This window comes from Arvicanthis niloticus, chromosome 2 (assembly GCF_011762505.2).
Source record: "Arvicanthis niloticus isolate mArvNil1 chromosome 2, mArvNil1.pat.X, whole genome shotgun sequence".
NCBI classification, from domain to species: Eukaryota; Metazoa; Chordata; class Mammalia; order Rodentia; family Muridae; genus Arvicanthis; species Arvicanthis niloticus.
The window spans coordinates 142,654,317-142,681,187 of NC_047659.1; the positions used below are offsets into that span (position 1 = coordinate 142,654,317).

Below are 26,871 nucleotides of genomic sequence, written 5' to 3' on the forward strand. Positions count from 1 at the left end.
AGTGATATACTAGGCCAAGCTAACCTTTTCCTCTGAAACTTGCTCTTGGTCATGGTGTTTCATAACAACGGTAGAAACCTAAGACGCAACTTAAAAGGTGTGTGTCTTTTAAGTTAAACCTTAACTAAAATAAACATTTATTTTTATTTATGTGTATGTGAGGGTATATGTATGTGACTGCAGGTACGCGAGAGACTAGAGGTGTCGGTCCTCTGGAGGTGGAGTCACACATGGTTGTGAGCTGCATGCATGCCATGAGCACTTGGAACTGAACTCAGGTCCTCTGCAAGAGCACTGAGCCATCTCTCCAGCTCATCAAATTTGTGTATTTTGTTACCTTATTGACATTTAGTTCTAAGTGTTTTCTGATTTATTATTGGCTTTATCTTTGATCCATATGTCATTTAAATATGTGCTTCTCAATCACAGACACAGAAATAACTTAGTTCATTTTTTATTGGATTACTGACAAAATTATTGTAAAATGAGAAAATATATTCTATAATTCCTTCTTTGGATCCAGTGTGATGTGCTGTCTTCCTGCATGCAGTGGTCTCAGTAATGCTAGGTTTGTTTGCAAACTTCCCCTGCTCTTGGTGCTGGTATGGGTGTGGCCTGGCCTTGGAGTTAGGTGCTTTGCTTTCCTTTCACTTTCCTGTTTCCTGTTACCCTGTTGTCATTTTGATGGAGAGAAGTGGGTTAAAATGTTTGATTACTGTGAGTTAGTCAAGCTTTCCTCTTTCTGTGGGTTCTGTCCTTTCCCACTCGCTCCTCTGCCCATCCCGTACACAGTGTCTCTGCACTGCTTCATAGGGCTGTTTGGGTTTGTTTTTAAAATTGAAGTGTGTGTCATACACACTTGTGTTAGGTTTTCTGCAAGTACAGTATGACCACTTCACCACTGAGCTGTTTCTCCAGCCCTGTTTTATTGTTTTTAATGTGAGAAATATTGGAAATATTTTAAATTATTTCTAAATGTTTGATGGGTTTTTTAGTTGTTTGTTTAGTTGATGGATCTGTTTAGTTGAGTGAAAATGGTTTGGTTTTGGTTTTGGCTTTTCACTTTTGTATAGACCATTACTGATTTTTATGTGTTGGCCTTGTTGGTATTTAGTCCTAGTGCCTCCATTTATTCTCACAGGTGTGCTGTGGGCTTTTTGGAGAGAATGGTCACGTCATCACAAAGTTAGGATTGTTTTGCTCTTCAGTTGGTTTGGTGGTGGTTTAGTTGGATGTTTTTAGTTGTCGTTTCCCCCATGCCTTGTTCACAGACTTAGCTCTAGACAGTGCTAAGAGCAACACTTTGCCTTTCCTCAGCCTTGAAGGGAGTGTTTGAGCTGTACCGTTAATGTCTTCAGTAGTGGACGGCATGTTGTTGCTCACTGAAGTTACCAGTGACGAAGACGAGCCAGTCTCTTGTGTGTCTTGTGGAGCAAGCATTTTTATCAAGAATGGTTCTTGAATTTTATCCTGATACTTTATCTTCTTAGATGTTATTTTTTTCAATGGTGGATTGCTGTATTTATATATTGTGTGTAACAGTTGTCCCAATACTTAGTAGCATCAAACAACAAGCATTTCAGGCATCATGTTTTCTGTGGATTAGGAATCCAAGTAGCCTGGCTACGGTGGCTGGGCTCATTGTTGGTTGTGGTGCTGTAACATGGGCAGTGCTAAAGAATGCTTAACTACTTGGCTGTGACTGGAGGCCTCTGTTTATCTTCCTGATTCACCAGGCATGTGAGCCTGTCCCCAGAGCTGCTAGAGTACTCTTACATGGAGGAGGGAGGAACCGAGGGAAGGAAGGAGGCGGGGTGGGATCTGTAGTGTCTTCTGGCCTTCTGAGAGTCATCTGCTGTGGCTTCTGTTGATACTTTAGGACCATCTCAAGTGGCATGTCTTAGAACCTCCACAAGCTGGTTTATTCCATAACCCATGTCTACCTGTATTTCATAACCCATGTCTACCTGTGTTATTCTGTAACCCATGTCTACCTGTTACAGCCAACACAATGACATCAGAGAAACCAAGACTGAGAAACATTTGACCTGACAACTGGTTGATAATCTCACAGGCTGAAAGGCTGAGGAGAAGCTGAAAAGTTGACCAGCCTAAAGAGAGGTGTCCTGCCAGCACACTGCAGCATGTGGTTTGAGCTGGGGTTCTGTTGACAGGCCAGCTCTCACCCCACTCATGGAAATGCATTCTCGTCTGTAGAAGTTGTACTAGCATTCATGGCAATAGTGCAGTGTACCTTGAATGTACAAGTTCTTAAACTAGAAAATAAATTGATTTTAATTATACTTAACATTTATTTCTGTAAGTCCAAATAGTTTTGTTGTTTAAAATGGCTGTTTCACTATATAGTGGTCCCACACCCTGCCCCAGTATCATGAAAAGACAGTGGATGTTTGGTGTAGGAGTGAGTGGTGAAATGCAGTGGGGAGGCACTGGGAGGTCATGGGGACTGCATGGTGGGGTGCGGTGGTGGAGGTCTTGCTGCCTGGTGAGAGATTGACCCTTCACTATAGGAAAAGCCAACTGGGTTATTATCCTGTTCTCACATGCTCAGCACAGACCAGCACCCCATGAATAGTTACCTACTTAGCTTACCTCATGGAAACTTTATTCAGAGGAGGAAGAAAAGAAGTAAGTTAATTCCTTCTTGTAAAGTGAATTTTTCTTGGGATCATTGACCTTTATTCTGTAGGTCTGCTAGTATGCTGCCAAGACTATTGTGCATGGGTTTCCTCCGTTACTATCTGCTATGGTCTGCATCACATTCTCACTCCCTTCAGTCCTTCTCAGGACATGTTTCATTTACATCTTAGCCCCTGAAGCTAGATCTGAAACTCTATTCTAGGCAAGTATTACTCACTGGGCAATATCTTCTATCCCCAGAGTCTGGTAGTTTTTGAGACAGAGTTTTCACAAGTTGCCTGAGCTGGCCTTCAACTTACTCTAGCTCTGGTTGGCTTTTAACTTGTGATTCTCTTAACTAAGCTTATTTACAGTCCTGTGCTAGTAGGGTGTATTAGTTATTGTTCTGTTGCTGTGAAGAGACATGATCAGCATTTCTTTAAAAAGAAAACATTTTTTATTATAAAAGTTGGTGATTTATTATATAAAATTATGATTGGCAGAGTACAGAAAATTATTGTTTTATCAAAAGAAAACATTTAATTGGGGCTTTGCTTACAGTTTCAGAGGTTTATTCTATTTTATCATTATGGTGGGGGAACGGACAGACATGGTGCTTGAACAGTAGCTAAGAGCTTTATATCTTTATCCAGAGGCATCAGACAGAGAGAAAGACACTTGACCCGATGTGGGCTTTTGAAAGCTTCCAGCCCACCCTAGTGACACACTTCCTCAACCAAGGCCATAACTCCTAACCCATTCCAAACAGTTCTACTAACTGTGGACCAAGCATAGGCGCCGATGGGGTCCATTTTCATCCAAACTATCACAGTCCTAGATTTTTTTTAAGGCAGTTTCTCATGCTGTAGTCAAAGCCAGCCTAGAAACACACACACACACACACACACACACACACGTGTTGTCCATACTAGTGTCAAATTCATGGTAAGCCTCTGCATAGCTTCATCTTCAAGTGCTGTGACTGTAGACATGAGCCACCAGCCCCACCTTTACTTACATTTATTACACCTTTAGGATTGCAGTTATAGGTCAGTTGTAAAATAAAATTTTTAAGAACTCCTAAGTTCCGTGCATGCACACACACATGCGCGCACACAGAGTCTGAAAATCATATTTCCATACATCTCTTCCCTTTTTTTGTTGACTTCAATTACACTTAAAATACATGATCTATTGAACAAAGACTAAATAATAAATAAATACATTGACACATCCTGTGTAGCATGCAGGAATTCTCTCTAAGCAAAGTTCACCACCCTCCTCCACTGTTATATTGTAAATACAGCTGTCGAAGAGTCCTGAGCATCTTTGGTTTTACTTTCGAGACAGGATCTTTCACTGCAGTTTAGGACCCATGGATTAGGCAAGGCCAACTTCCATGCATCCCCCCTTCTCTACCTCCCCAGCCCTGGGGCTGTAAACATATTCCACCACACCAGGCTTTTTTATGTGGGCCTGGGGTTTAGCCAGACAAGTGTGATGGTATGAATATTCTTGGCCCAGGAAGTGGTACTATCTGGAGGTGTGGCCTTGTTGGAGTAGGTGTGTCACTGTGGGCATAGGCTTTAAGACTCTTAGCTACCTGGAAGCCAGTTTTCTCCTAGCAGCCTTCAGATAGAACTCTCAGCTCCTCCAGTGCTATATCTGCCTGGATGCTGCCAGGACACCTTAATGATAATGGACTGAACCTCGGAACCTGTAAGCCAGCCCCAATTAAATGTTGTCCTTATAAGAGTTGCCTTTGTCATGGTGTCTGTTCACAGGAATGAATCCCTAACTAAGCAAGCTTTTATGCTTGCATAGCAAGAACCTCACTGACTGAATAGCTGTCTTACAAGCCCCAATCCCCGCCCATGCTATAGCTGTTGTTAAGGGACTTTGAAGCCCCACACCTGTGGATTTCAGAAGACAGCTTTGAGGATCTGGTTCTTTCTGTCCACCTTTTCCTGCATCCTGGGGACTGGACTCAGATTGTAAACTCACCTTTACTCACTGAGTTGTCCTGCTGGCCCCACTAGTAATCTGACACCATGGTGCTTTCAAAGTTAACTCCCTATTTTTGATGATTCTCCCTGTTCCTGCTACTTTAAACAGTTTGAGCTTCAGTTTCATCACTGAACAAGTTGAAGAAGGCATGCTGTTTGTTTTTCTTACTGGAGGGTTTGGCTTCTTAGAACACCTATTTCCTCCACCCTGGGATACCTTTTGCCATCTTTCACCTAAATTCTGTTTTAGATACTTCAGATTTTTGATGTTTTGTTGTTGTTTGGAGGTGCTTTTATGTTGTTTTTTGAAAATGAGTCCTGCCATGTGGCACACACTGATCTGAAACTGTTTATGTAGCCCAGGTTGGCTTTAAACTCACATTCCTCCTGCCTCGGCCTTTTGAGTGTTGTAATCACAGACATGCGCCATTGTGCTTCTGGTCTTGTGTTTAAATGACAGTGCCTTAGCAAGAGAAAGATTGTGATGCATAAGGATATTAAGGAGATATTCAATATGTTCATGGCCGGGTCATGTTGCCAGCTGCAATTGTTTCATTTAATTTCATTGTGTTAGTTCATCAGGACATTAATATGAGTAGGAGGGTGTTGATTTAAGAAAAGTTTTAGATCCACTAAAATTAATTGTAGGTTTGTCCTTGAAACCCATGTTTTATTTAGGCCCATTAGTTCCTCAAGCACAGTGTCAGTGCTGTGTAAATGTTGCCAGCACTGATGAGCTCTCCGTCCCAGTGGTCTTTCCCCCATCCTGTGCAGGATTGATTAGAGAGCACTGGTGGTTCTTTCTTACAAACCTCCTGGAGGTGCTTGCTGAGTCCACATTCTAGTGTTACGCTCTGCACTCCCTTCAGAGTGTGCCTTGGAACTGTGATAGTCATACCGGCTGCCTTAGAAGTGCTGTTCTAGCTCCTGAGGACTGGCCTCACGGCCTGCAGAGGCGCTCACCTCACTTGGAAAGATGTATTCCCTGGCCTGGGCACTTCCTTCCTTGCTTCTTCTAGTCTCTACTGAATGTTACATTCACTGTTCAGGTGGGCCTGGTGTTTGTGTTTCTGTTGAACAGCTCGCCCTCCCTGTGTCTTCTGTGTGTGTAATGTCTGTCTTTAGTCTCTAGCTGCTTCAGGAGCCCATGATTTATCTCTTGGCCAGTTTATCTTGATACACAAAATATATTCAAGTCCAAGCTTCTTGGACTTGAAATTTGACTTTTACACAATGCAGACATTAATAACGGTGATTTTTAGGAGTTGTGTTTTGTGTGTGCCCCATTTTCTTGTCTCCTGAGTGATATGGGAGTTCTGTGTGCAGAGTGCTTGCTAAGCCATGGAAGCTTCCGATCGCGCCTTTTCTCATCTCTTTACTTTTTCTCTGAGGACTTCACAATTTCTACTTACTTGTCTTCAATGCAATTGATCCTTTTGTCTGCTGTCTCCAAGATTCCAATTGTATACTGTATCTAGTACCTTTTAAAAATTTTAAATACCTTTCCTTATTTTTGTGTGGAATTCTACCTTTCCTTATTTTGTGTGGCCTATGCCACAGCACATATGTGGAGATTGGGGGACAATTTAAAGTTCCTTTGTGGGTCCTGCAGAGAAAACCAAGTTTTTAGGCTTGCCACCAAGCACCTTTACCCCTGAAGCCATTTCACTAACCCTCATCTATCTGTTTTGTTGTTGCTTGGTTAGTTTGGGGGGTTTTTTCTTTTGGTTTGTTTGTTTGTTTTTGTTTTGTTTTTAGGGTTTGGTTTGGTTTTTGAAGCAGACTTGGAGTTTATTAAATATTATTAAATACATTATTAAAATATAGATGTAAGCACAGCCTTGAGAGTGAAATTGGACATGTAGAAGAAGGACAGCACTGCACAGCTCGGAGCAGCCACCTCTCTGCAGAGCAGCCGCTCCTCCACATGTGTGTGTCTTAGTTGCTCTTTATGTGAACTTGGTGGCTTTTGAAGTCACATCCATTTAAGTTATTCAAAGATGCAAACGATTGGGTGGAAATGTTCACTTATTCCTGTCATTGGCTGCAAGACTTTAAAGTGGTTTACAGAGTGTATGGTACAGGTTCCTAGGCCATTAGACAAAAACATAGGTCAAAGGAAGCCTTGTTATACTTAGGTCACAAGCCAAAACATATTTTGACTGTAAACATAGTTTATAATCTTGCTAAAGAGATTTCCCGGCAGCAGATGGGAGGGGCTTCTTGTGATATGAGGAGTTCCTTACATGTGATATGAGGGGTTCCTTACATGTGATGTGAGTGGATCCTTACAGGTGATGTGAGGGGTTCCTTACATGTCCCCTTAACTTCTCCTCATCTTTCTGCTCAGCCTCAATTTTTCTTTTTGAGACTTAGATCATCTTTTTGAAGGTTTGTTGTTCTTATATTTTAAACACGGTCACACTCTGTAGCCCAGGTTGGCTTGCAACTCACTATGTATGTAGCCCAGGCTAGCCTCAGACTTGCAGTGATTCTCTTGCCCCAGCTTTCCAGCTACTAGGATTATAGGCGTGAGCCACCACACCTACTTTACACTCCCTTGATCCTGCATTTTCTGAAGCTTCTTCCTGTTGAACAGAGATGAAGACCCTGTTCTCCAGGTGTGAAAATCCAACATTAACAGCTCTTAATGGGGACATAGTCCAAGCTTAGAGACTGAAGGGTTATCACTTAATTGAGGTTTAAGCGGAAGGATATATCATCACTCAGTGTATAACCACACACACAAGCATTGCTAAACCTTATTATAAGAGTAGCACCAGAAACATGCACTTGTATGCTTCTGCATGTGAAAGCCAGGGGTTAATATCCAATGTTTTCTTCAATTTCTTTCCACCTTATCTTTTGAAGCAAAGTCTCCCTTGGAACCTGAAGCTCACTAATCTTGTTATACTGGCTGGCCAGTGAGCCCCAGGGATCTACCTGATTCTTCTCCTCAGTGCTGGGATTCTAGACATGGCTTACACCACACACAGTTTTCTACAAGATGTTGTGTATTCAAAGTCAGTTCCTCACGATCAGACTCACTCCATGATCAGTTTAGGCAAAAGGTGAACTGGAAATGTATGTGAGGAAGATTTCTAGGACTGGAAAATGTTATGACTATATTAATAATTTTGGTTGATAGGTACATGAGACTGTGAAGTTTTAAAATTTATTGGCCTGAAAATATTATACTACATTTTATTGTACATCAACTCCACATGTTCTCATTTCATTTACTGCTGTGATAAACCACTCTGATGGAAAGCAACTTGGAGAAAGGTTTGTTTCAGTGACTTCAGGTGGCAGATCATCACTGAGGGACAGGAACCTTATTCATAGGCTCATGCTCAGAGTTTTGGTTTTGTTTTCATTTTTTTTAAAGATTGTTTATTGAGAGTGGGGGGGCATATATCTTTCTGTATAGGTGTATGTTGAGGGGGATGCCTGTGGAGGCTAGAAAATAGTGTCCCAGCCCCTGGAGTATATCTTTCTGTATAGGTATATGTTGGGGGGGATGCCTGTGGAGGCCAGAAAATAGTGTCCCAGCCCCTGGAGGTAAAGTTATACTTGCTGGGGTGTTAGGAACTGAACTAGGGTGCTATGAAAAAACAAGAAATGTTGTTAGCAGTTGAGCGTGTTCCAGCCCCTCTGCTAGTTTCCTTATACCCCCGGCTGTAACTGCCTAAGGATGACGGCATGGCCCGTCCCACATCACTCAAGACAGTCAATATCCTCTTAGACTTTTCTGTGCTGTGGCAAGTTTATAATCAAGGCTAACCAAGACAATACCTCAATATATTACTGTTTTTGTAAAGCCCTATCTTTATAGTGAAAGAAAAATGACATATTTTTTTTGTCTCTATAATAAAATAGCTGAGATGATTCATTTACAGAAGGTGGGAACAGTTCTTTTAGCTTACAGTTTTGGAGGCTGCCCCTGGATGCTCAGTTGACCCCATTGTGTGTTGCTTCTGTCCTATGCTGAGGCAGCAAAAGCATCATGAGAGAGTGTAGCAGAGTAGGCTCTAGGACCTCATGACTGAAAAGCAAATCAAGAGAAGTCAGGAAGCCTCGGTCCCCTTTGACCTGTCAAAGGTTCATTACACATCCCAGTAAGGTCATGCTGGGTGCCAGAGCCTTAAGTACACGAACCTTTAGGAAACACCTGTGAAGTTAGTACTCATTTTCACGAATGGTTGACTCAGTTGACTCATTTCATGGTACATGGCATCAAAACTATTCAACCAAGCTGCAAGACTCCCTTGAAGGTCTGCTTCTCACCCAGTGTGCAATGATTGTCTCCTTCAGTCTTGCCCAGCGGCTCCACTTTCAGGACTGTCCTACATATAAGATAGCACCTGTAAACTCCAAACTACAGCTCACACCCTTGACACTGTTAATTACTGTATAAAGTGCAGTGAAGCAACTTGAAGAACAGCCGAAATATGCCATTGCACGTGTGCCCAAGCACCTGAAAAGTTGCCTCAGATGAGCTGAGCCCACTGCCTTTCTTTTACCAGTCACAGCCAGCTGTCCCTTCCTCCCACCTCTGCCTGTCAGGCCTTGCCCATCTTTGTCCAGGATCATACATATTTGTGCTCACCTGAACTTACATATTTCACATAGTGGAGCTGAGAAGATTTCCCTGGAACTAGACTTAAAGACGTTTGGGAGCTGCCACATTGGTGCTTGGGAGCTGAACCTGGGTCCCCTGTAAGAGAACCCAGTACTCCTAACTGCTAAGCCATCTCCCTGGCCCGTGCCTATGCTCTCAAAGTGCATAATGTTCCCCAGATGCTGCTCTCATGTCTCCTGCCCTGTAAGGTCTGTCACACACACCATGGGCCACTGAGGACCTTCTAAGCACATCAGCTAGCATCTCTTCTTCTTCTGTCAGTGGCTCATTCTAGCTCTGAGTTTTAAAGTAGTGCACATTGTTGAGTTCAGATGGAACACCAGTAAAAAAGAAGTGAAGTTAGTCTACGAAACCTACAAGTATTCTGATTTTACCAACGTTGCTCTTTAGGTAAGGCTTGGTTTTAAAAGCAGGGATGATTTTTGTTAGGGTGTCTGTTGAGCAGTAGTACAGAGAGAGCAGCCAGGGCAGAAAGATCACCTCTGTGGAGAGGCAGCCACTAGCTCACACCATGCTCTCATCCCCAGCAGCCTTCCCCCTGCCCTAGCCTTCTTTGGCCTCTTAACAACACTACAGCTGCTCCTCCCTATGGAATCCAGTTCAGGCCAGGCTGCTATAAATGCGGTCGGACCTCGTCCTCTGCTCCAGTCTCCACAATGCTCTTTATGTGCTTGCTTGTCATTTATGCCCATATGTACCATCATCCTAACTTGTAGGAGCAGCTCCCCTTTCTGTGGAAAGTCTGTGACCCATGTTCCTTTACCTCCTCACATCACAGCAGCAGCCTGACCCTGACCCTAACCCTAACCCTAACCCTAACCCTAACCCTAACCCTAACCCTAACCCTAACCCTAACCCTAACAGTCTGAGGAAGAACACGGGTATTCCCACCTGTAGTTCTGGAGGCCAGAAGTCTAAAACCAGCTTCACCAACCTAAACCCAAGGTATTAGCCAAGCTGGTTCCTCCTGGCAGTTCCCAGGGAGCTTGTTGCAGCTTCTAGTGACTGACTGCCTTGGCCTGTGGCTTCTTCTGCCACCCTCCAGGCCCATTGGTACACTCCCTACTTCCATCTTTAGATCACCTTCTGAAGCTGGCACAGTGGCACATACCTTTAGTCCCAGCTCTTGACTTTGAGGCTTGCCTGGTCTACAGAGCGAATTCCAGGACAGCTAGGGCTACACAGAAAAACTATGTCTCAGAAAACTAAAACCAAAATAAAACAAACAAACAAAAATCACTGCCTGGCTCTGGCTGCTCATGGTCCCTTTTGTAAAAAGCTTTGTAAGGATCTTCTAAAGTGTCTGTCTCCCTGACCAGCCCTCCCAGTTGAGTTTCTCAGGGGCATTGGAGAGGTCTTATTCTCCTTGCCTACCAGTGTTTGTGCAAGGTCAAGTGTTTGGAGCAATAAGGCAGCAAAGTGCTCGAGCTGGGGTCCAGTTAGCTGTCCTGGGATCCCAGCAGCCCTATCGTGGCTCTGACCCTGAGCAGAGATGAAGATCCACAGCCCAGAAGCTTACAGTTGGGCTCCAGGTTTACACACAAGCAGGCAGACAGGAAGAGGGTTGACAGCAGCTGACACTTAGGTGAAGCAGTTATCATTGTTGACTTTATTGTTTATGACATGAAAGTATTGTAAGTTATTCATAAAACTATAGGAAAGGGGAGGCCAAACTCTTTAGATATTTTTCTTCCTAGGTTTTCAATATTTTCCAAAAAAATTTTGAACATGTGACCAAGGTGCAGAAAATAAAGAATTTGTAGGGAATGAACACAACCTTAGAGAACAACCTATTATACACCTACCAGTATGAGTGAGTGGCAGCTGCAGTGTGTCCTGCTAGCCCTTGCACATGGGTAGTCTCAGATAAAGAGTGTGGAGAATGGTAAGAAAGCTATCACTGTAGGATGCATGCTCGCTCGTCACAGCACTTGTGAGTACTCCTAAGACTGCTGCTAGAACTGAAGGGCTTCCCACTTTAGACTCCCAAATGTTGAGATTATAAACATCGACCACCACACACAGGCAATATCTAGGCTTTAAAGAAGAGGCCCCAGGTAGGTGTTCCCTCTGTTCAGCAAATCCCCTCTGAGCCCCAGATGCTCCTTGAATTGCCTTCACCTTCCCAAGATCTTTGTCTCTCTTAGAGGACCTGTAAGGGTCATCTGTGCTCATGTCTTCATGTCCATCTTGGCATGTGTCTAGCAGTGTACTGTCAGCATGTGTAGCCTTGAGATCTAGGGTGTTCATCTGACAGCGTGCTGCATTGTTCACCCTGCACCACAGAGGAGGGAACTTCACCTCATGTGCCAATCACAAGAGAGATCTCAAAGTAGGGAATCTGCAGTCACGCCATTGCACATCTGTATTCCAGGCGAGGTAAACAAGTTGCTGGAGTTAAAGAAAAGGAAAACTTTAGACACTTTGTAACAAGTAGTTTTACTGGGAACTCATACTCTGACAGAAGATCCTGACTACTTGATGTGCGTGGAAGTCATATTTTTAGAATGTCATGAAAAATGGAGAAGCATATGAAAGGTGTTGTAGCTTTAAGAAATAATGTAGTAGGGACTTTATATTACAGAGGTAATACGTTCTGCCGAGAAGACTGAAAAGAGACAGTTTAGTAGTGAAAAGTAAGCTTCTCAAACGAGTAAATGGCAGGCTGGGAAATAGAAATGTATCCTTTGAATGGCAGGGAGCCAGCGCCTTTTTTTTTTTTTCAAAATGCAAGACAACTGAAGTTATCATCCCCTCTGTGTCATTTAACTTGAACAGTAGAGGATGGATCTCAGAGTTGAAGCAGTGATAGCAGGAAATTGGAGTAAAGTCACCCAAAGATTAGGATTTGATTTAAGGATTTATTTCAGGCACTGAGGTTTGAGTGTAGACTAAATATAAAATGAAGACCCAAACAACTCTTATCACAAAATTGGATGCAAGTTAATAAAAGACAGGCGTGGTCACATGGTGTCAAAGGCAGGCTTCGAGTCTGTGATTGACAACCTAAAAGTTGGGACCAGTATGGGGTTAGACACCGTGTTGTGTGGTAAAGCGTCTCCATTGTATAGTTAGATCAGTTATGACAAGTCCTGTCCTCAGTAGACAGCACTGTAGCTTTGGCAAGAAATTCTTATTTAAGTCCAGTAGGCAGTCTCTGTCTTGGTAGCTAGCCCAGAACCCAACAGAGACCATTGAGAAACAGCAGGCAACATCACTCCCAAGTCTGATACTAGTCTAGATGTTACTACTACAGGAAGACACCAAATATATATGTCAAGGATAAAGTGATTTGAGATAAATTAGAATTTCACTCTCTTAAAATCAGCAAGAATGGTTGGTGCTATGAAGAGACATCTTAAGGGCTCAGAGGAGGGGAGGGGAGAGAGTGACAGACTGGACTTGGAGGTTCAACCCATGGATGAGACCACATCACCCAGTGAAGTCCTTAACGTCTTCCACAGTGAATTGCAAAGGCTCTCATGACCACGATGGGGGAGCACAGAGAGTGTCTGCAGCCACCCCAGGTTTTGCTTGAAGCCTGTGGCTAACACAAGGATTGAGGCTGTTAACTGGGCAGAAGGCAAGTAGAACTCTCAACAAGGCAGCCCTACCCTACTGCACCACTTCCTTGTGCTACATTCTGGCCAAGCTGGAGAAGAGCCTTCCCTAATGTTTGAGTGACACTTTGTTCGTCATGCTGGGGTATGAGGGAGTGGACTTCTTCTAAGTAGCCTGTGGGCAACCACAGTAAAAGTTGACTAAGTTCCAGGACAGCAAAGAGACAGCTGCAAACAGTGTCCTGCTACAGAGGAAGAGCTGTGGGTAGCCTGGGAGGATGTGCAGTGGGGGCTGTGTGGGGTGGTGGGGCTCATTCTTCTCAGATATTGAAGACCTCAGTGCTGGGCCTGTGTCCTCTGATGCATGGAAGTCTGTTTTCATTGAGGGAACCAGTTGATGGCAGGGAGAACTTGCAGGAGTTCTTAGCTAAAGGAAGTAGCTCTTGATCCCTGCATCTTCCTTCCTCAGCTTTCAGTCCACCAGGAATATGGCCTGTCCTGTCTGTCCTGCTGTCACATCACGGTGTTGTTGATAAGAGCTGAGTGGCAAACTTTTAGGACTTTTTGGAGAGTTTCAACTGAGTATTTCCTGAACAATAACACCTATGTAGACATGTCTTCTCTCCTCACTGATAGACATCCGTGCGGGGCTTAGAACAGACCACACCAGACCAAATGGTTCCAAGTGGGGTTTATTCAGGAGATAGGGCAAAGATGGGGGGGGGGGAAGTAGAGGAAGAAGATGGAAGAAGAGAGAGAGGTCAGGGGGTTCTGCCTGTTTTATATGGGCGGTGATGTAGCCTTTCCCAGGTGAAGGTGGGAGGTAGCAAGGTGGATTCTGGGAATGTATGGCACCTAGATGTGATATCGCTGGGTTTGTAGCCCGATACCAACACTCACTTTCTCCAAAACCATGTGGTCTCTGATTACTAGGTCTTTCTGAAGTGAGGAGTCCTGTTGCTGTTTTAGTTGTTGATTTAGTCAGAGTGACTCCCAGAAGTTCCTAATACTTGAGCTTTATGGAGACCCTCTATCACAAAACTTTCCCTGGGGCTCCATGGAGTATAGCCAGGATTGGCTTCTCCATTTCCTTCCTACCCTTAAGCTGGGGTTTGGGAGACTGCCTGCTGGGCCATGAATTTTCATAAGTATTTCTAAGAATTCTGATACTTGAGGAGCTCAGTAGTCTTTCAACAGTCCTTCTAATGCCCTTTCCTGAAGATTACCTCTAATTAAGACTCGGGCATGCCTGAGAATGTCTAGCCGTTGAATCATTGTCCAGATTGCATGATTGGAGGGTAGTTCAAGAGTACAACTCAGGCTTGGCGTGCTGACTCACACCTATAATCTCAACACTCAGAGGCTGAAGCAGGATTGTGAGTTCAAGACTAGCCTGGGCTACAAAGGGAAACCCATCTTTAAGAAACACACACACCCTTTGGCTGTTTACCACGTAGAAGGCCATTTATTTCTAGGTTCTTTGAACTAGAGTTGGGAAACAGGAGAAACAAAGCATTCCCCAGAGGATAGCTCCAGGCCTACATCTCAAGATGGAGATTGTCAGGCTTGTGCTGTGTCCTTGGGCTCCTCAGAAATGCACAGGTAGTTTTACTCAAGGTCCTGCAAAATGTATAGGATCCCCTAATAACAGAAACTTTGAGTATGACCATGGCTGCCTCGGATGAGAAGCCTGTTGTGTTCATGAAGCACAGTCATCTGGTACAGAGGTCACCACTGCCTTGGTCCAGCTGTCCCAGAAGCCACCTGTCCACTTTTGTTTGGCATCATAATTCTGTGAGCTCCAATGTTGTCCTGGTTCTTACTTAGTTATTTGTGTGGCACATGGTTTGAGAACTGGGGGAGAAATCCAAAATGGTCTGAGGTGTTGTGACTACTGTACAGTGGTCTTTCTCATGGGGCCAGTGTTCATTCAGCAAGTAAAAGTGCTTGCCTTATAAGTGCACACATGCACACAGACACACACACACACACACCAAACAGCCTCACAAGAATAAAAGAAAAGAAACCCTATTTGAAAGCAAGCTTTCTTATGACAGGCGCCTGTTTGAGTGACAGTGCCTTGCACTTTCTGAGGGAGGCTGAGCCTCCTCATTGCTGACCTGTCTCTCAGTTCTCAGGCTTCCTCCTCTGTCAGGCAGATGACCTAATGCTTTATTTTAGCAAAGGCTGCAGCCAGCATCTGCTACCCCTCAGCACTCCAGAGGGACCTGGTGAGGATATAGTGGGGAGCTGGGATCCTGAGTGCTAAGTCTTAAGTGATGATTCTGACTGGGGATGGACACGGGTGTTAAATAACTGTGTTCTGATCATTTAGGTCTCTCTTTATAGGGCATCTTTTATGACCAAGACTGTCCAGTACCAAAATGAGCTACATAAATTCCTAATCTGGGATACAGCTGGACAAGAACGAGTAAGTCACTCTTTAATTTACTATGTTTTTCTGAGGCCCAAACCAAATTACAGCTCCAACTAAACTGTCATCATCCCTGTCGTCCGCCGTTCCTCACTTCTCTGCACCAGAGACACATTTACTTCCATTTGCATGGGCCAGCCTTTTTCTTTTCAATTAGAGCCACAAAGTCTACTGATGGAGAAAGTGATAATGGGCACTGAGGGCATTTTTATACTTTTTAGTGTCTTAAAGTAAATGCTGACTAACAGGCCTGATCAAGTTCCTTGAACAGAGTGTGTGATTTGGGGCTCTGTCCTCTAGTAAAGATGTAAAAGAATTAGCAGTAGAAAGGGGAACTAGGCTCAGCTCATTTATAGCTGCCTTTTAAAAGCTAAAAGAGGGGACTTTGCAGCATATAAACTTTGAGTAAATTTAAGTGATGGATTAGCTAATGCAGTGCCTAGCGACAGGCACCTAAGTGCCCGATAGGGAGCCTGTCCGTAGCTCTGGCTGTCCTCACCACAGGGTAGAGCCATTGGAGAGCTGCGGCTGCACAGTGGGATGAGATCTGAGGAAGTGGGGAGCAGGACAGAAGCCCCCCTCTGCCTCATTCCACCTTGGACACCAAGTCCAGTTTCCCTGCTGAGGTACCTGCAACAGTTACCCCATCATTCAGCCAGGGATAGTTTTCAGATGATTCTGTCCAAACAGAGCACCTGGCAGGTGCAAGGTACTGCCCTAAGCTCTAAGTACACCAGAAATGATCAGAAAAAATGGTTTGTCGTAACATTCCTATCTAAGAAAGCATGGATACTGTGTGGCAGAAAAGCTGACAAGAGTCACCCCAACAAATGGAGGACGCCACACTGGTATCTCACTGCACATTTGAGCAGAGGTTATGCCTCAGTTGCTGTTGGCTGCCTTTAGTGTGGGTTCCATGTATCACGTTATCAGAGCTGCTGCCCTTCTGTGTTGGTGGCTGTGTGCATCTAGAATGGAGGCTAGGACGGCAGTCACCACCCCTCTCCACCCTGCAGAGGCATTGCTTCCCAGGGTCCTAGTGGATGTATCTACACGCTGTGCTAGGACTTTCCCTGGGAGTGATAATGTGTCCTTGCACTGGATCCCAGGTTTCAGCTACCCCCTCACATGGTTGATGTTCGAATGCTGCCACACATGCTCCACTAGCACAGTGAGTTTAGACCATGAAAGTGACAGGAATGCCTAGGGGTGCCCCTCCACTCTACTCAAGTGGTCGGAGGAGCCTGAGGACCATGACTGCCTGCTTTTTGCCCTCCCCTTACCTGCCCGCTTCCAATTAACTTTTTAGTAGATACTGCTTGCTCTGTGGTACGATCTGGCCTTCCTTCCCTAAAGTACCATCCTACAGCCCTTGACCGGGAGATCCTGAAGCTGGAAACATAGGGAGAGGAATACCATGTGTGGCCAGTTTTCACCATTCAGAAGGACATGCCCAGGGCTCCAGATTTCAGGGTTAGTTCAAGGATTAGCATTCATCCAGAACTGGACTCTGCTCTGCCTCTTCCTGCCAGTCAGCTTGTGTGCTTCTCCAGTGTGCACGCAGCTCTATATTCTATTGTTATCTTCCCATCCTTCGCCTGGTAACTGTCCAGCCTTGGAGCTTCCTTCTGTCATGCAAAGAGAAACTGTCCTGACACCTCTATGGCCAGAAAGCTGTGCTTCTTACACTCAGATCTGGAGATTGTCTTGGCAGCTGTTGGCCATCACTTCTTCAGCTCTCCACTCTGCTGCCTTCAGCTGCCTTCTTTTTCACTCAAATGTTCTGTAGCCTTTTGACTTCTGTTCCTGTTTTCCTCCACCCAGCCCTGACCCATGTCACTGTACACAAGAGCCCAGATGGTGGGGAACAACACTCAGACTCTACTGTCTTCTTGATGATCCTTCCCTTCAGTTATGTTCTAAGGGACCCATGAAGCCCATGTGTCCTGCTCTACTGCTCTTCCTGCCTGCTGACCGCCATGCAGGTTCTTCCACATAGCTGCTGTCAGGCCTTCACGTATACTGGTCCTTCGCGCTAGCACATGCCTCCTCTAGTGCTTAGAGGCTTCTTACCAGCTGTTGCTGTCAAGCAAAATGGTAGAGCTCAGGGTTTTCTGTGCCTCCTGTACCTGAGCAGGGCCTCAGGTTTGTTCTGTCACTGCCCTTCTTCATTTCTAAGACATTCATTATGAATCTCATGTCTGCTTGGCTATCCGCCTTTATCGACAGCTTCTCTCACTGAGATGTGAATATTGAGAGCTGTGCCTGCAGTGTCTTGCTTACTGCTGTGGTCCAAGTACCTGAGGACAAACTAATGGCCAGGGGTTAATTGGGTAGGAGCAGATTAACTTTGTTTCCTGAAAAGTCTTTGCTTGCTCTCAACCATGAGATTGTCGCCTTTTTTTTTTTCCTGTCTTGCATTAGATTGTGGCCTCTGAGAGGCAGGGACTGCCTTTCTGGTGCTTGCAGCCCCAAGTACCTGGCTTCAATGTTAGTATTCTTGTCAACTGCCTGGTAGTCCACCTTGGGACAGATAAGGACAGACCGTCTCTGCCTACTGTGGGTCGAACTTGACTCTAGTGATAAGTCTCTGATGAGAACATGTTTATTGCTTAGCTCTGTAGTGTTGAGATTGTTGGTGGGAATCCATAACCATTGCAGAATCAAAAGGCTTTTGATGAACTGAACAGGCATCCTCCCCATTTGACCCTCACATCTGTTGCCACATGTAGTTCTGAATGATGGCTTTTCTGACAAGTTTCCATGGATAGCAGAGTGATTTCACTAAGTTGATGAAAGCAAATAAGAATTGAATGGCATGTGAGTCTGTGACGAGGGAGCTTGTTACATGAAAAGGAAGGAAGTGCCGAGGAAACAGCCTTTGTTTGTCAGAAGGTTAAGAAGCACCTAGGAGAGCAGACTGGAGCCCTCTGATGTTTTCTAAGTGACGTCTCTGAGGCCTGGGAGAGTCCACTGTGAACTGAGAGGTCCCATGTTATGCTTGCACATTCCTAGCCAGGCCGTCTATCTTCTCACCAATGCTAAAAACCAGCTGCTGCCTGGGAAATGAAGCCGCGGTTTGTTCAACTGCCAGGTTAAATGAAACTTGTTTTCACAGTTATATTTATTTTCTTAAGACGAAACATTTATGAGTACTTTGTTTACTGTTTGCAGTTTGAGCAAGCTCATCTTGTTCCTCTACCCCAGCACACACACACACATACACACAGATGACTACCATGAATGTCTGTCCTAAGTCCACCAAAAGTACAGGGCAGCATCCCCAGTGCAGCCTGCCTATGTGGCACATCTGTAATGGTCGTGCTCACAACTCTTTGTCTGCCTCCTCTGACTGAGTGTTCCATAGAGGTCAGAACAGCGTGAAGACTGTCAGTTTTCACAGTGCTCACATAAGCAGTTGTAAGTGCTTAAACTAGGACAAGGACAGCTTAGGAGCATCTAGAGCTGGGATTGGCAGACTGTGGGCCATGTTGAACCAGGTACCCACTCTTGTAAGTAAAGATTTATTGGCACACAGCCATGCTTGTGTGTTCACTGTCAGTGCTTATACTCCACAGTAATCCTGTGACAGAAGTGAGGGCCACAGCGCTGATGCTGTTTGCTGTCTGATCCACAGGAGCAAAGTTTGTTGTCCCCTAATCCAGAGCCAGATTTGGGGATGACATCTTTGGAATCTCCTTATCTGTGTTAGTCTTCTTTCTTCATCAGAACAGGGAAGACTTTCAAAGTCAGCAGGGGAGTGTCACTCATAATGGCCACCCTGGCTTATAAATGTTGGATAATACTTTACAAAGTCTGTTTGAAAGTGCTGCCAAACACCCAGGGAGCAAGGCTGAGGCTGCACACACAGGCATGGTTCAGGCCTCACAGGACACCCAGCTAGCTCCCAGGACTGGGGCACAGGGTAGCAGAGTCAAGCAGGAAATGGTTTTTTTGTTTGTTTGTTTGTTTGTTTGTGTAGGTTTTGTTTTTCAAAACAGAGTTCCTTCTTGTAGCCCTGGCTGTCCTGGAACTCACTCTGTAGTCCAGGCTGGCCCCAAACTCAAAGAGATCTGTTTACCTCTGCCTCTCGAGTGCTGGGATTAAAGGAGTGTACCACTACCACCCAACCAGAAAATGTGTTTTTAAGATTATGATAATGGGAGATGTCTGAGAATGTTAAGAGCAACTGGGCAAGAGCAGCAAGCCCTGGAAAGATAAGACCCTCCTTAAGCCTTGTGAATGTGCAGAGGGGACATCGCAAAACAAGACTGAGTAGAGACTCACTGCTGCCTCTTACAACAGCTGGAGTTTAAATCCAATGCACACGTTAGACGGCATTGATAAAGTCCGTAAGCATTGTGATGAAGCATTTCATTCAGAAGAGAGACAGTGGCCTGCTATAGCCATCCTAACAGTTCAAAATCAGTCTCAAGATGATGAGAGTTACCACTCTTCAAAATGACAGTGTGGCAGCTGGCCGGTATGCGGTTATTTGTTGTATGTGTGGGGAATCAAGAGCAGAGGATGACCCTGTGATGAGCATCTGGACCAGAGTTGAAAGCAGGCCTTTAAATCTGTCCAACGGTTCACAGAATGGCAGACCAACTGCAAATGGGAAGCTGTGCAGAAAGGAAGTTCACAACACATAGAATGAGAATGCTAAGATTGAGAGCCACAGTGTCAAGAACAGATGACTTGGTAGAGCAGGGAAGGAGGGGCAGGAAGGCCTGGGCAGCCTCAGCAGCCCCGGACCCAGGAGAGATGGAGAAGCAAGCAACAGGGGTGCAGGGTACAGACCTCATGGTTGACGGCTGGATTCTTCCACTTTGGTGAAACGTCAACTCTCAAGTCTAAGGGCTTCAGCAAACCTTTAAATATAACAAGGGCCCTAGTCAAACTGCCAGACATATATACCAGAGAACAGTGTGAGTGGGCGTGGCTTCTCAGAAGCAGTGGAGGCAAGCCAGTGGGCAGAGTCTCTAGCACACTGTAGATGTGCAAACAAGTCCATCTGCCATAACCATCTCCCAGATACAAAACCAAAGTTGTCTTGGGAGGTGAAAGTAAGAGTTGAGTAGCAGCAGCCTCAGGAGGGCCATGGAGCTCCTGCCGACGAGAAGAGCACTGATGCTGACCCGGGCGGCTGGGTCCTCTGGACAGCTAGCTAGGTCTTCCAACTATTAGTGTGATTTGAAGCACTTAGCAACAGCAGCCAAAGAATGGTGACATAGATGAGGTTAGATTCATGCAAGATTCTAATAGGCAAGGTTAGACTCACGTAAGGTTCTGCTGTTTTATAGGAAGCATGCATCCAAAATAGAAATGGAGCAGAGAAAGTTATATTGTAGTTTTGAGAACAACCACCTAATAAGTAATGCAGGAAAGTATAGCTACAATGCTAAGAGAAGAGGCTGGGCTGGGTGCACAAGTCTAGAGTTTGATCCCCAGTACCACACAACCGAGGCACACTGGCTTATGCCCATTATACCTTCATTCAGGGTCATCCTTGGATACATCATGAATTCAAGACCAGCTGCAGATACCAAACATACTGTAGAAGGGAGGGAAAAAGGAACAGGGCCGTTTTTTAAAAATTGAACAAGTTTGCAACAAATCCCTCGACCTGTGTCTAGACAGCACATTCTTAGATGAAAAGAACCATGTGCCCAACTGTGTGGGCAGAGGTGGCAAAAGGGCCATGTGACACACCTCATGCATCTTCTCTCATGGGGGTTACAGTTCAAATGTCACCACTTTATCTTCAGAAGGGTGACTATGAACTCAGACATTAAAGAGACACAGGGTTGCTGTGTGTGTTCTGTATGTACATGCAATGCTCTCACTCTCAATGAGGAGAGTGCCTACCATCCAGCCACCGCAAAGGGATCAGGATGTGGTACAGAGATGCACATCACTCTTGGGGACCAGGCTTCAAAGTCAGGGTAACATGACGGTGTGACTCTTGGTGGGGGAACGCCACACTGGGACATTTGCCCAAGACCCAGATTTGAGTGAAGAAAGAACTTCACATTTTCTGTCCCACACTCATCCAAGGAAGTGGCCCATTGGATTACCCTGGCTTTTGCCTTCTGTGTCCCTCTCAGTGTGTGGTGAGTGGAGGCAGAAACCATGCTTGCATTGTAATATTATAGAAGAGAGACAAGACCTATGCATGAAGATGTCAGAAAAGCAAGTTGCAGACTCATTCAAGCAGTGAATTTGAATGTATGCATTCATGTCCAGGACAATCAACATCTAGATTACAGTGTGATCTCTTTGACACCCAGTAATGCAGCCACTCCTCAGAGAACCATTTACGGCACGTTTTTATCTCCTTAGTTTGGGAAGCCAAAGTTTAAAGGACTATTGAACAAATGAATTTGGGAATTACTACATTGAGTTCAATTAAAAAGCTTTTTTAGCTGAAACAATTGTTTATTGCCCCATATTCAATTCCTATAAAACTGTTTTCTAGACTGTCTTTTGAGACATTCTTGCACTACAGTCTGTCTTCGCCTTTGGTAATTATGGGTTCTTTTGCTATAAAGCATTATGGCATCTTCTCTGGCTTCAGAGAAAGATTACCTTTTGTGCAGGGATAATGGACTTCACAGTCTGCTAAAAGGGCATCTTCTCCTGGCCGTGTGGTCGGTCTCATTGCCTCTTCTCCCTCTGCAGTTCCGTGCGTTGGCACCCATGTACTACCGAGGGTCAGCCGCAGCCATAATCGTCTACGACATCACAAAAGAAGTAAGACTTTATTCATTTCTCCTTAGCTGCCATCATGTGCTGCTCAGGCCTCTAGCTACTTTCCTTTCACACTGCAGGAGACGTTTTCAACACTGAAGAACTGGGTGAGAGAGCTCCGCCAGCATGGCCCTCCTAGCATTGTGGTTGCCATTGCAGGGAACAAGTGTGATCTCACTGATGTCAGGTGAGTTATTGGACAGAGATGCCTGTGCCGATTATGTGTTCCTTTGCTAATGAGCCATATCCAGGGTAAGAAGCTAGCTTTTATTTTATCTCTGACATTGAACAATTCCTCGTGTTACATGGCTGGCCCTGAAGTTTCAAGCTAAAATGAAGACTTAAGGCATTTAGAGTTAATTATATTACATGTGGACAGGCGTGTAATTTACTCTAACATTAGTGGTGTCACACATGACATTATCTGAGATCATTGTCTCCCCAGGCTGCTAGGACACAGAGTACCTGAATACAAAAAGTCCATTTTATTGACAATCTCTGTGTATCACATTTGATTCCCAAAGGAAGGGCCCTGGCTTTGCTTTCAGGGGCGGGGGGGCCGTTGAGGGATGTTTAATATAGAGGTTATAGAAAACCTTATCAGGAAGATCATGTAACTGGAAAGACTGTCTGGGCTCATGCCACAGCTGATCCAAACATCCTTCTGCTTCCATGGGGGATGGGGCATGGTCTTAAGGGGCAGAAGCTCTGACTAGCAATTGTTGCCTTCCAGAGAAGTCATGGAGAGAGATGCGAAGGACTATGCTGACTCCATTCATGCCATCTTTGTAGAGACCAGCGCAAAAAATGCAATAAACATAAATGAACTCTTTATAGAAATTAGTAAGTATCTCTGCATCTTGTGGGTTTCCACTGTTCAGGGCAAACACAAACAGAACTCTCTTTGTGGTTAGAGTCTCAGCATGGTTGCTGTAGTCGCTGAGACTGTTCATGAAAGGAGATCTGAGCAGATGAGAACAGCCAGTGTTTGTCATGTGGGGGTCTCTGGGTATTGTGTGGTAATCTCCTTTCCAGAAAGAGTGCCTCTCAGTGTTGAAGCCATTTTGTGCTCTCCTCTTCTCAATGTGTCTCAGTTACTCATCCAGAACCATCAGAAATGAACAAAACAATAAGGACTGGAAAGATGGCTCAGTGGTTAGGATCATACACTGCTCTGCCAGAGAACCTGAATTTGATTCCCAGTACCCACGTCATGCTCACAGCCACCTGTAACTCCAGCTCCAGAGATCTAACATGTGTGGCCTCTGTGCATGGCTGCACTTTTGTGCTCATACCTATTTGCAGCAGACTTTCACAGAGTTAAAAGTACTAAAGATTTCTAGAAGAAAAGAACAGAATACCTCAAGGGAAATGAAATATGTGTATGATCTGTTTTTTAAACCTCCAAAACTAGTCCTCGGCAAGGAACAGGCCAGTCCTCTTGCCCATCTGTCCCTCCGTGACGTCTCTTCCCTGTCTCTCCTCAGAGTTAACAGGGGACTTAGGTGCAAAGAGGCCACCTCCAGCCTGGGACTCTCTGGAGATCACATCTCTGTTTATTCATTTCATTCCAGTTCATCAACATGTTTATTGGGAACTGTTCCAGACTCAAGGGAGCAGCCTAAAGAAGACAGACACAGCCCTTGCTCTCTGAGAGTGCATGTTCTGTTGAGGGAGTCAGGCAGTGAACTCCACATAAATAGGGTCATTTCACATAATAATAAGAGATATGAAGAAAGCAATTGTGGTAGACGTAAGAATGTGTACAGATGGTCCTGGAAAGCTCCTCTGGGGAAGAGTTGGGAGCTGAGGCCTGATGAGGGAAGACAGTTGGGGAAGTCTCTGAGGCAGTGGAATGGGAGCCAAGGCCTGACAGCACAGGCCTCGAAGAGCTGCATGATTGCTTTAACTGAACATAGCCAGCTCCTAAAGTAGTCAGCTATGCGTAGTGTGTCTACACCCATTAGCTGCCCCTAGGTTGAGATCTGAAGTCTCTGGAAGATAGAAGGACTCTTGGTCTTGAGGAGGGTGAGAGTCATGAACTGCAGGAACCACCAGAGCAGGACAGGGCCTGCCCAAGGGAGCAGGCCTGCAGCACCCGTGTCTGGGATCTCAGCAGTTGGGCCCCTCTGGGGTCTGAAGATCAGGACTGTTTGATTTTCATTTTGTGTTGCTCTTTTGAGACAGAGTCTCAAGAGTCTTAACTTTGTAGCTCAGGCTTGAACTCAGAGCAGTCCCCCTGCCTCAGCCTCTCAACTACTAGAATTGATGAGTGAACACATCTGTGATAGTTTAGACAGCTCAGAGATGTAGGATATTATGTATGTCTTCCATTGTTTAATTTTGGCCATTAATTTAAAACTTTCTTGAGTCAGTCCTTTGCAGACATCAGGCAGCCAGTGTGATCTGCCGTGGGCTCACCCAAGTGCCTCTATTTCAAGGCTAAAACACAGTGTTCATAACTAGCAGGCAGCCTGAGTTGTTCTTGAAAGACAGCCTACATTTTGTCAGTGCTCTTGGCGGTCTTTTGAATGTCTGCATAGAGCATGTCATTTGTTGAAGCCATTCCTGGTTTTGTTGTGGGTTCTTTTTCTAGTGTTAAAAATAAACATGTAGTGAACTATATGAGCAACAAAGCCTTATACCAAAACCCGACAAGCAGGGTGCAGCCCTGTGGTAGTGACTTTCTTGTCATGTTCAGGACCTCAGGTTAGGTTGCCTGCACTACAAAGAGAAAGAGACACACAGTACACACCGTAACTGAGAAGAACTGAACATGGCCAAGGAGATGGAAACCAGACAGAGATAGAAATCATTTTTCTTTTTTGCTCAGTGAGTGCCGTCAGATCACTTGGAGCTGGCATGCGGCTGTGGGCTGAAACATAATGCACACACAGGAAAGGGCAGCTCAGAAGCATAAAGGTAATGAATGATGCCTTGTCTCAGAGCTCAGCCTGCTGTGGCACTCACGAAGGAGAACCCGTCCTGATAGTTGCTTTTGTTTGACATGTTTTATTTGGGGTTTTTTGTTTGTTGATTTTTTTTTTGAGACAAAAATCTCATTATGTAGCCCAGGCTGACCTGGAACTATGTCTGTAGGTCAGGCTGGCCTTGAATTCAAAGAGATCTGCCTGCTTCTGTCTTCCAAGGGCTGGGATTAAAGGCTGTGCCAGCACTTTACTGCTCTATCTCCTCCGCTGTCTTCTTCTATAACCCAGGCTAGCCTCACACTCATTCTGTGACTGAGGGTGACCTTGATAGGCTCCTTTCTCTCCCTCCCAACTCCTAGAATACACTTGTACCACCATGCCTCATGCTCTGGACTGTCCTACCCAGGACTTCATGTGTGCTAGGCAGGTACTCTTTCAACTGAACTACATTACCAGCCCTATTTACCCTCTGTGTCCGTCTTCTTATTCTATATTATGTGCTTAAATTGTCTGTACACCCCATGCGGCTGCAAATGCAGATATGGTCTCGTGGCTGGTATGTATTCATGTCAGAACTCACAGGTGGGAGAGGAAGAAATGAGGACTGTTTCCAGTGTAGTCGTCCCTTCTGCTGTTGACAAGACACTGGGCAGTTGTTTCTGACTTAGGGTAATTGCTGTCTGCACCATTGAACATCCTGTGTCCTCTGGGGAACATTTGGATGCATCCTGTGTCCTCTGGGGAACATCTGGATGCATTTTGCTTGGTATCTCTGCGCCTAAGAGAAAGATTGCTGGGTCCTTAGATTTGCATGTCTTTGTTGTGACTTTACTACCAAACAGTTTGCAGAGTGGTCGTTGTGCCAGCTGCTGCCCACAGAAGTGGTGTATGAAATGTCTTTCCTGTCGGTCTATAGGAGAGGCAGGACCTCCCATGTCCACCTACAGCCTTCTATCTGGACGATAGCTGGCACCCTCCTCTTCAGAGTTCTTACCCTCTTGCCTGCCTTCCTGATGACTCTGCCTTACTCTGGATATCAGCCCTAGTTGGTTATGTTGGAAATACCTTCCCCTTGGTTTGACTTTGTTTTCTGAATGAATGAACTGGCTGCTTGACCTAAACTGAATTCAATGTGTCCTTATTTTCCTTTATGCTCAGCATAGTTCCCATGTCAGAAATCTTCAGCTGTGCTCAGATCATAAAGATGTCTCTTGCTTTCTTCCAAAACACTTGTTTAAAAATCTTTTGTCACATTCCAGTTGCCTCTGTGGTACCAGCTATATTTCTGTTTCCATTTATTGAGAAAACCATAATGACAATAACCTTCAAGAGACTGTTAACTATATCTGTAATTCATTCACAGCAGTGCTTGCAACACATTTGGAAAATTGAAGAACACTTTCTGCCCATGTAGAAGTGATACTGTATTCCTGTCTACACAGGTTACAGCTCACAAGACTTGGCAGCCATCCCCACAGAGTTGTCGGGCATTGTCCCTCAGCCTTGCTAAAGATGCCCCTGTATAGTTTCCTGGTTTAAACAAACAGAAAGCCTTTCCCCAGTGCCGTGCCACTAGATCTGGGAATGTCACAGTGGAAAACAAGCAAGACTGAGGGCTCAGAGCCCAGTTCAAGGATGCCAGTCGCATGGAAAACAAGACTGCTGTCCTGCCAGTGTTTGAGGGGTTGGAGTAGCTCAGAAGGGAAAGGGCAGGAAAGCCTTTGTACAGGCAGCCTTGAGTCCTGTCATCCAGGTGGGTGGAAAGTAACTGAAGGTCGTTCTTCTCCGAGTTGACATTAGCCTCAGAGCCCTAAAGTGAAGCCTCCCTCTCTTATGATGTAATAAGAGAGAAAATGCCACAGCTCTTTAGAAAGCAGTGTGGCAGTCCCTGTCAAACATTAAGGTGCAC

At 45.0% G+C, this 26,871-nt stretch overlaps 1 protein-coding gene across 2 annotated transcripts in view; it reads left to right on the plus strand.

Annotated features, from left to right (window-relative positions):
* Positions 1-26,871, plus strand: part of Rab22a (RAB22A, member RAS oncogene family) — a 52,406-nt gene that overhangs the window by 18,701 nt on the left and 6,834 nt on the right. Inside the window, exons 3-6 of one of the 2 annotated variants that reach the window (XM_034494833.1) lie at positions 15,198-15,279; positions 21,964-22,035; positions 22,113-22,219; positions 22,766-22,875. In XM_034494833.1, coding sequence (XP_034350724.1) covers positions 15,198-15,279; positions 21,964-22,035; positions 22,113-22,219; positions 22,766-22,875 — 371 coding nt within the window. The remainder of the gene's footprint in view (positions 1-15,197; positions 15,280-21,963; positions 22,036-22,112; positions 22,220-22,765; positions 22,876-26,871) is intronic. The other variant, XM_034494834.2, reaches the window with a different exon arrangement.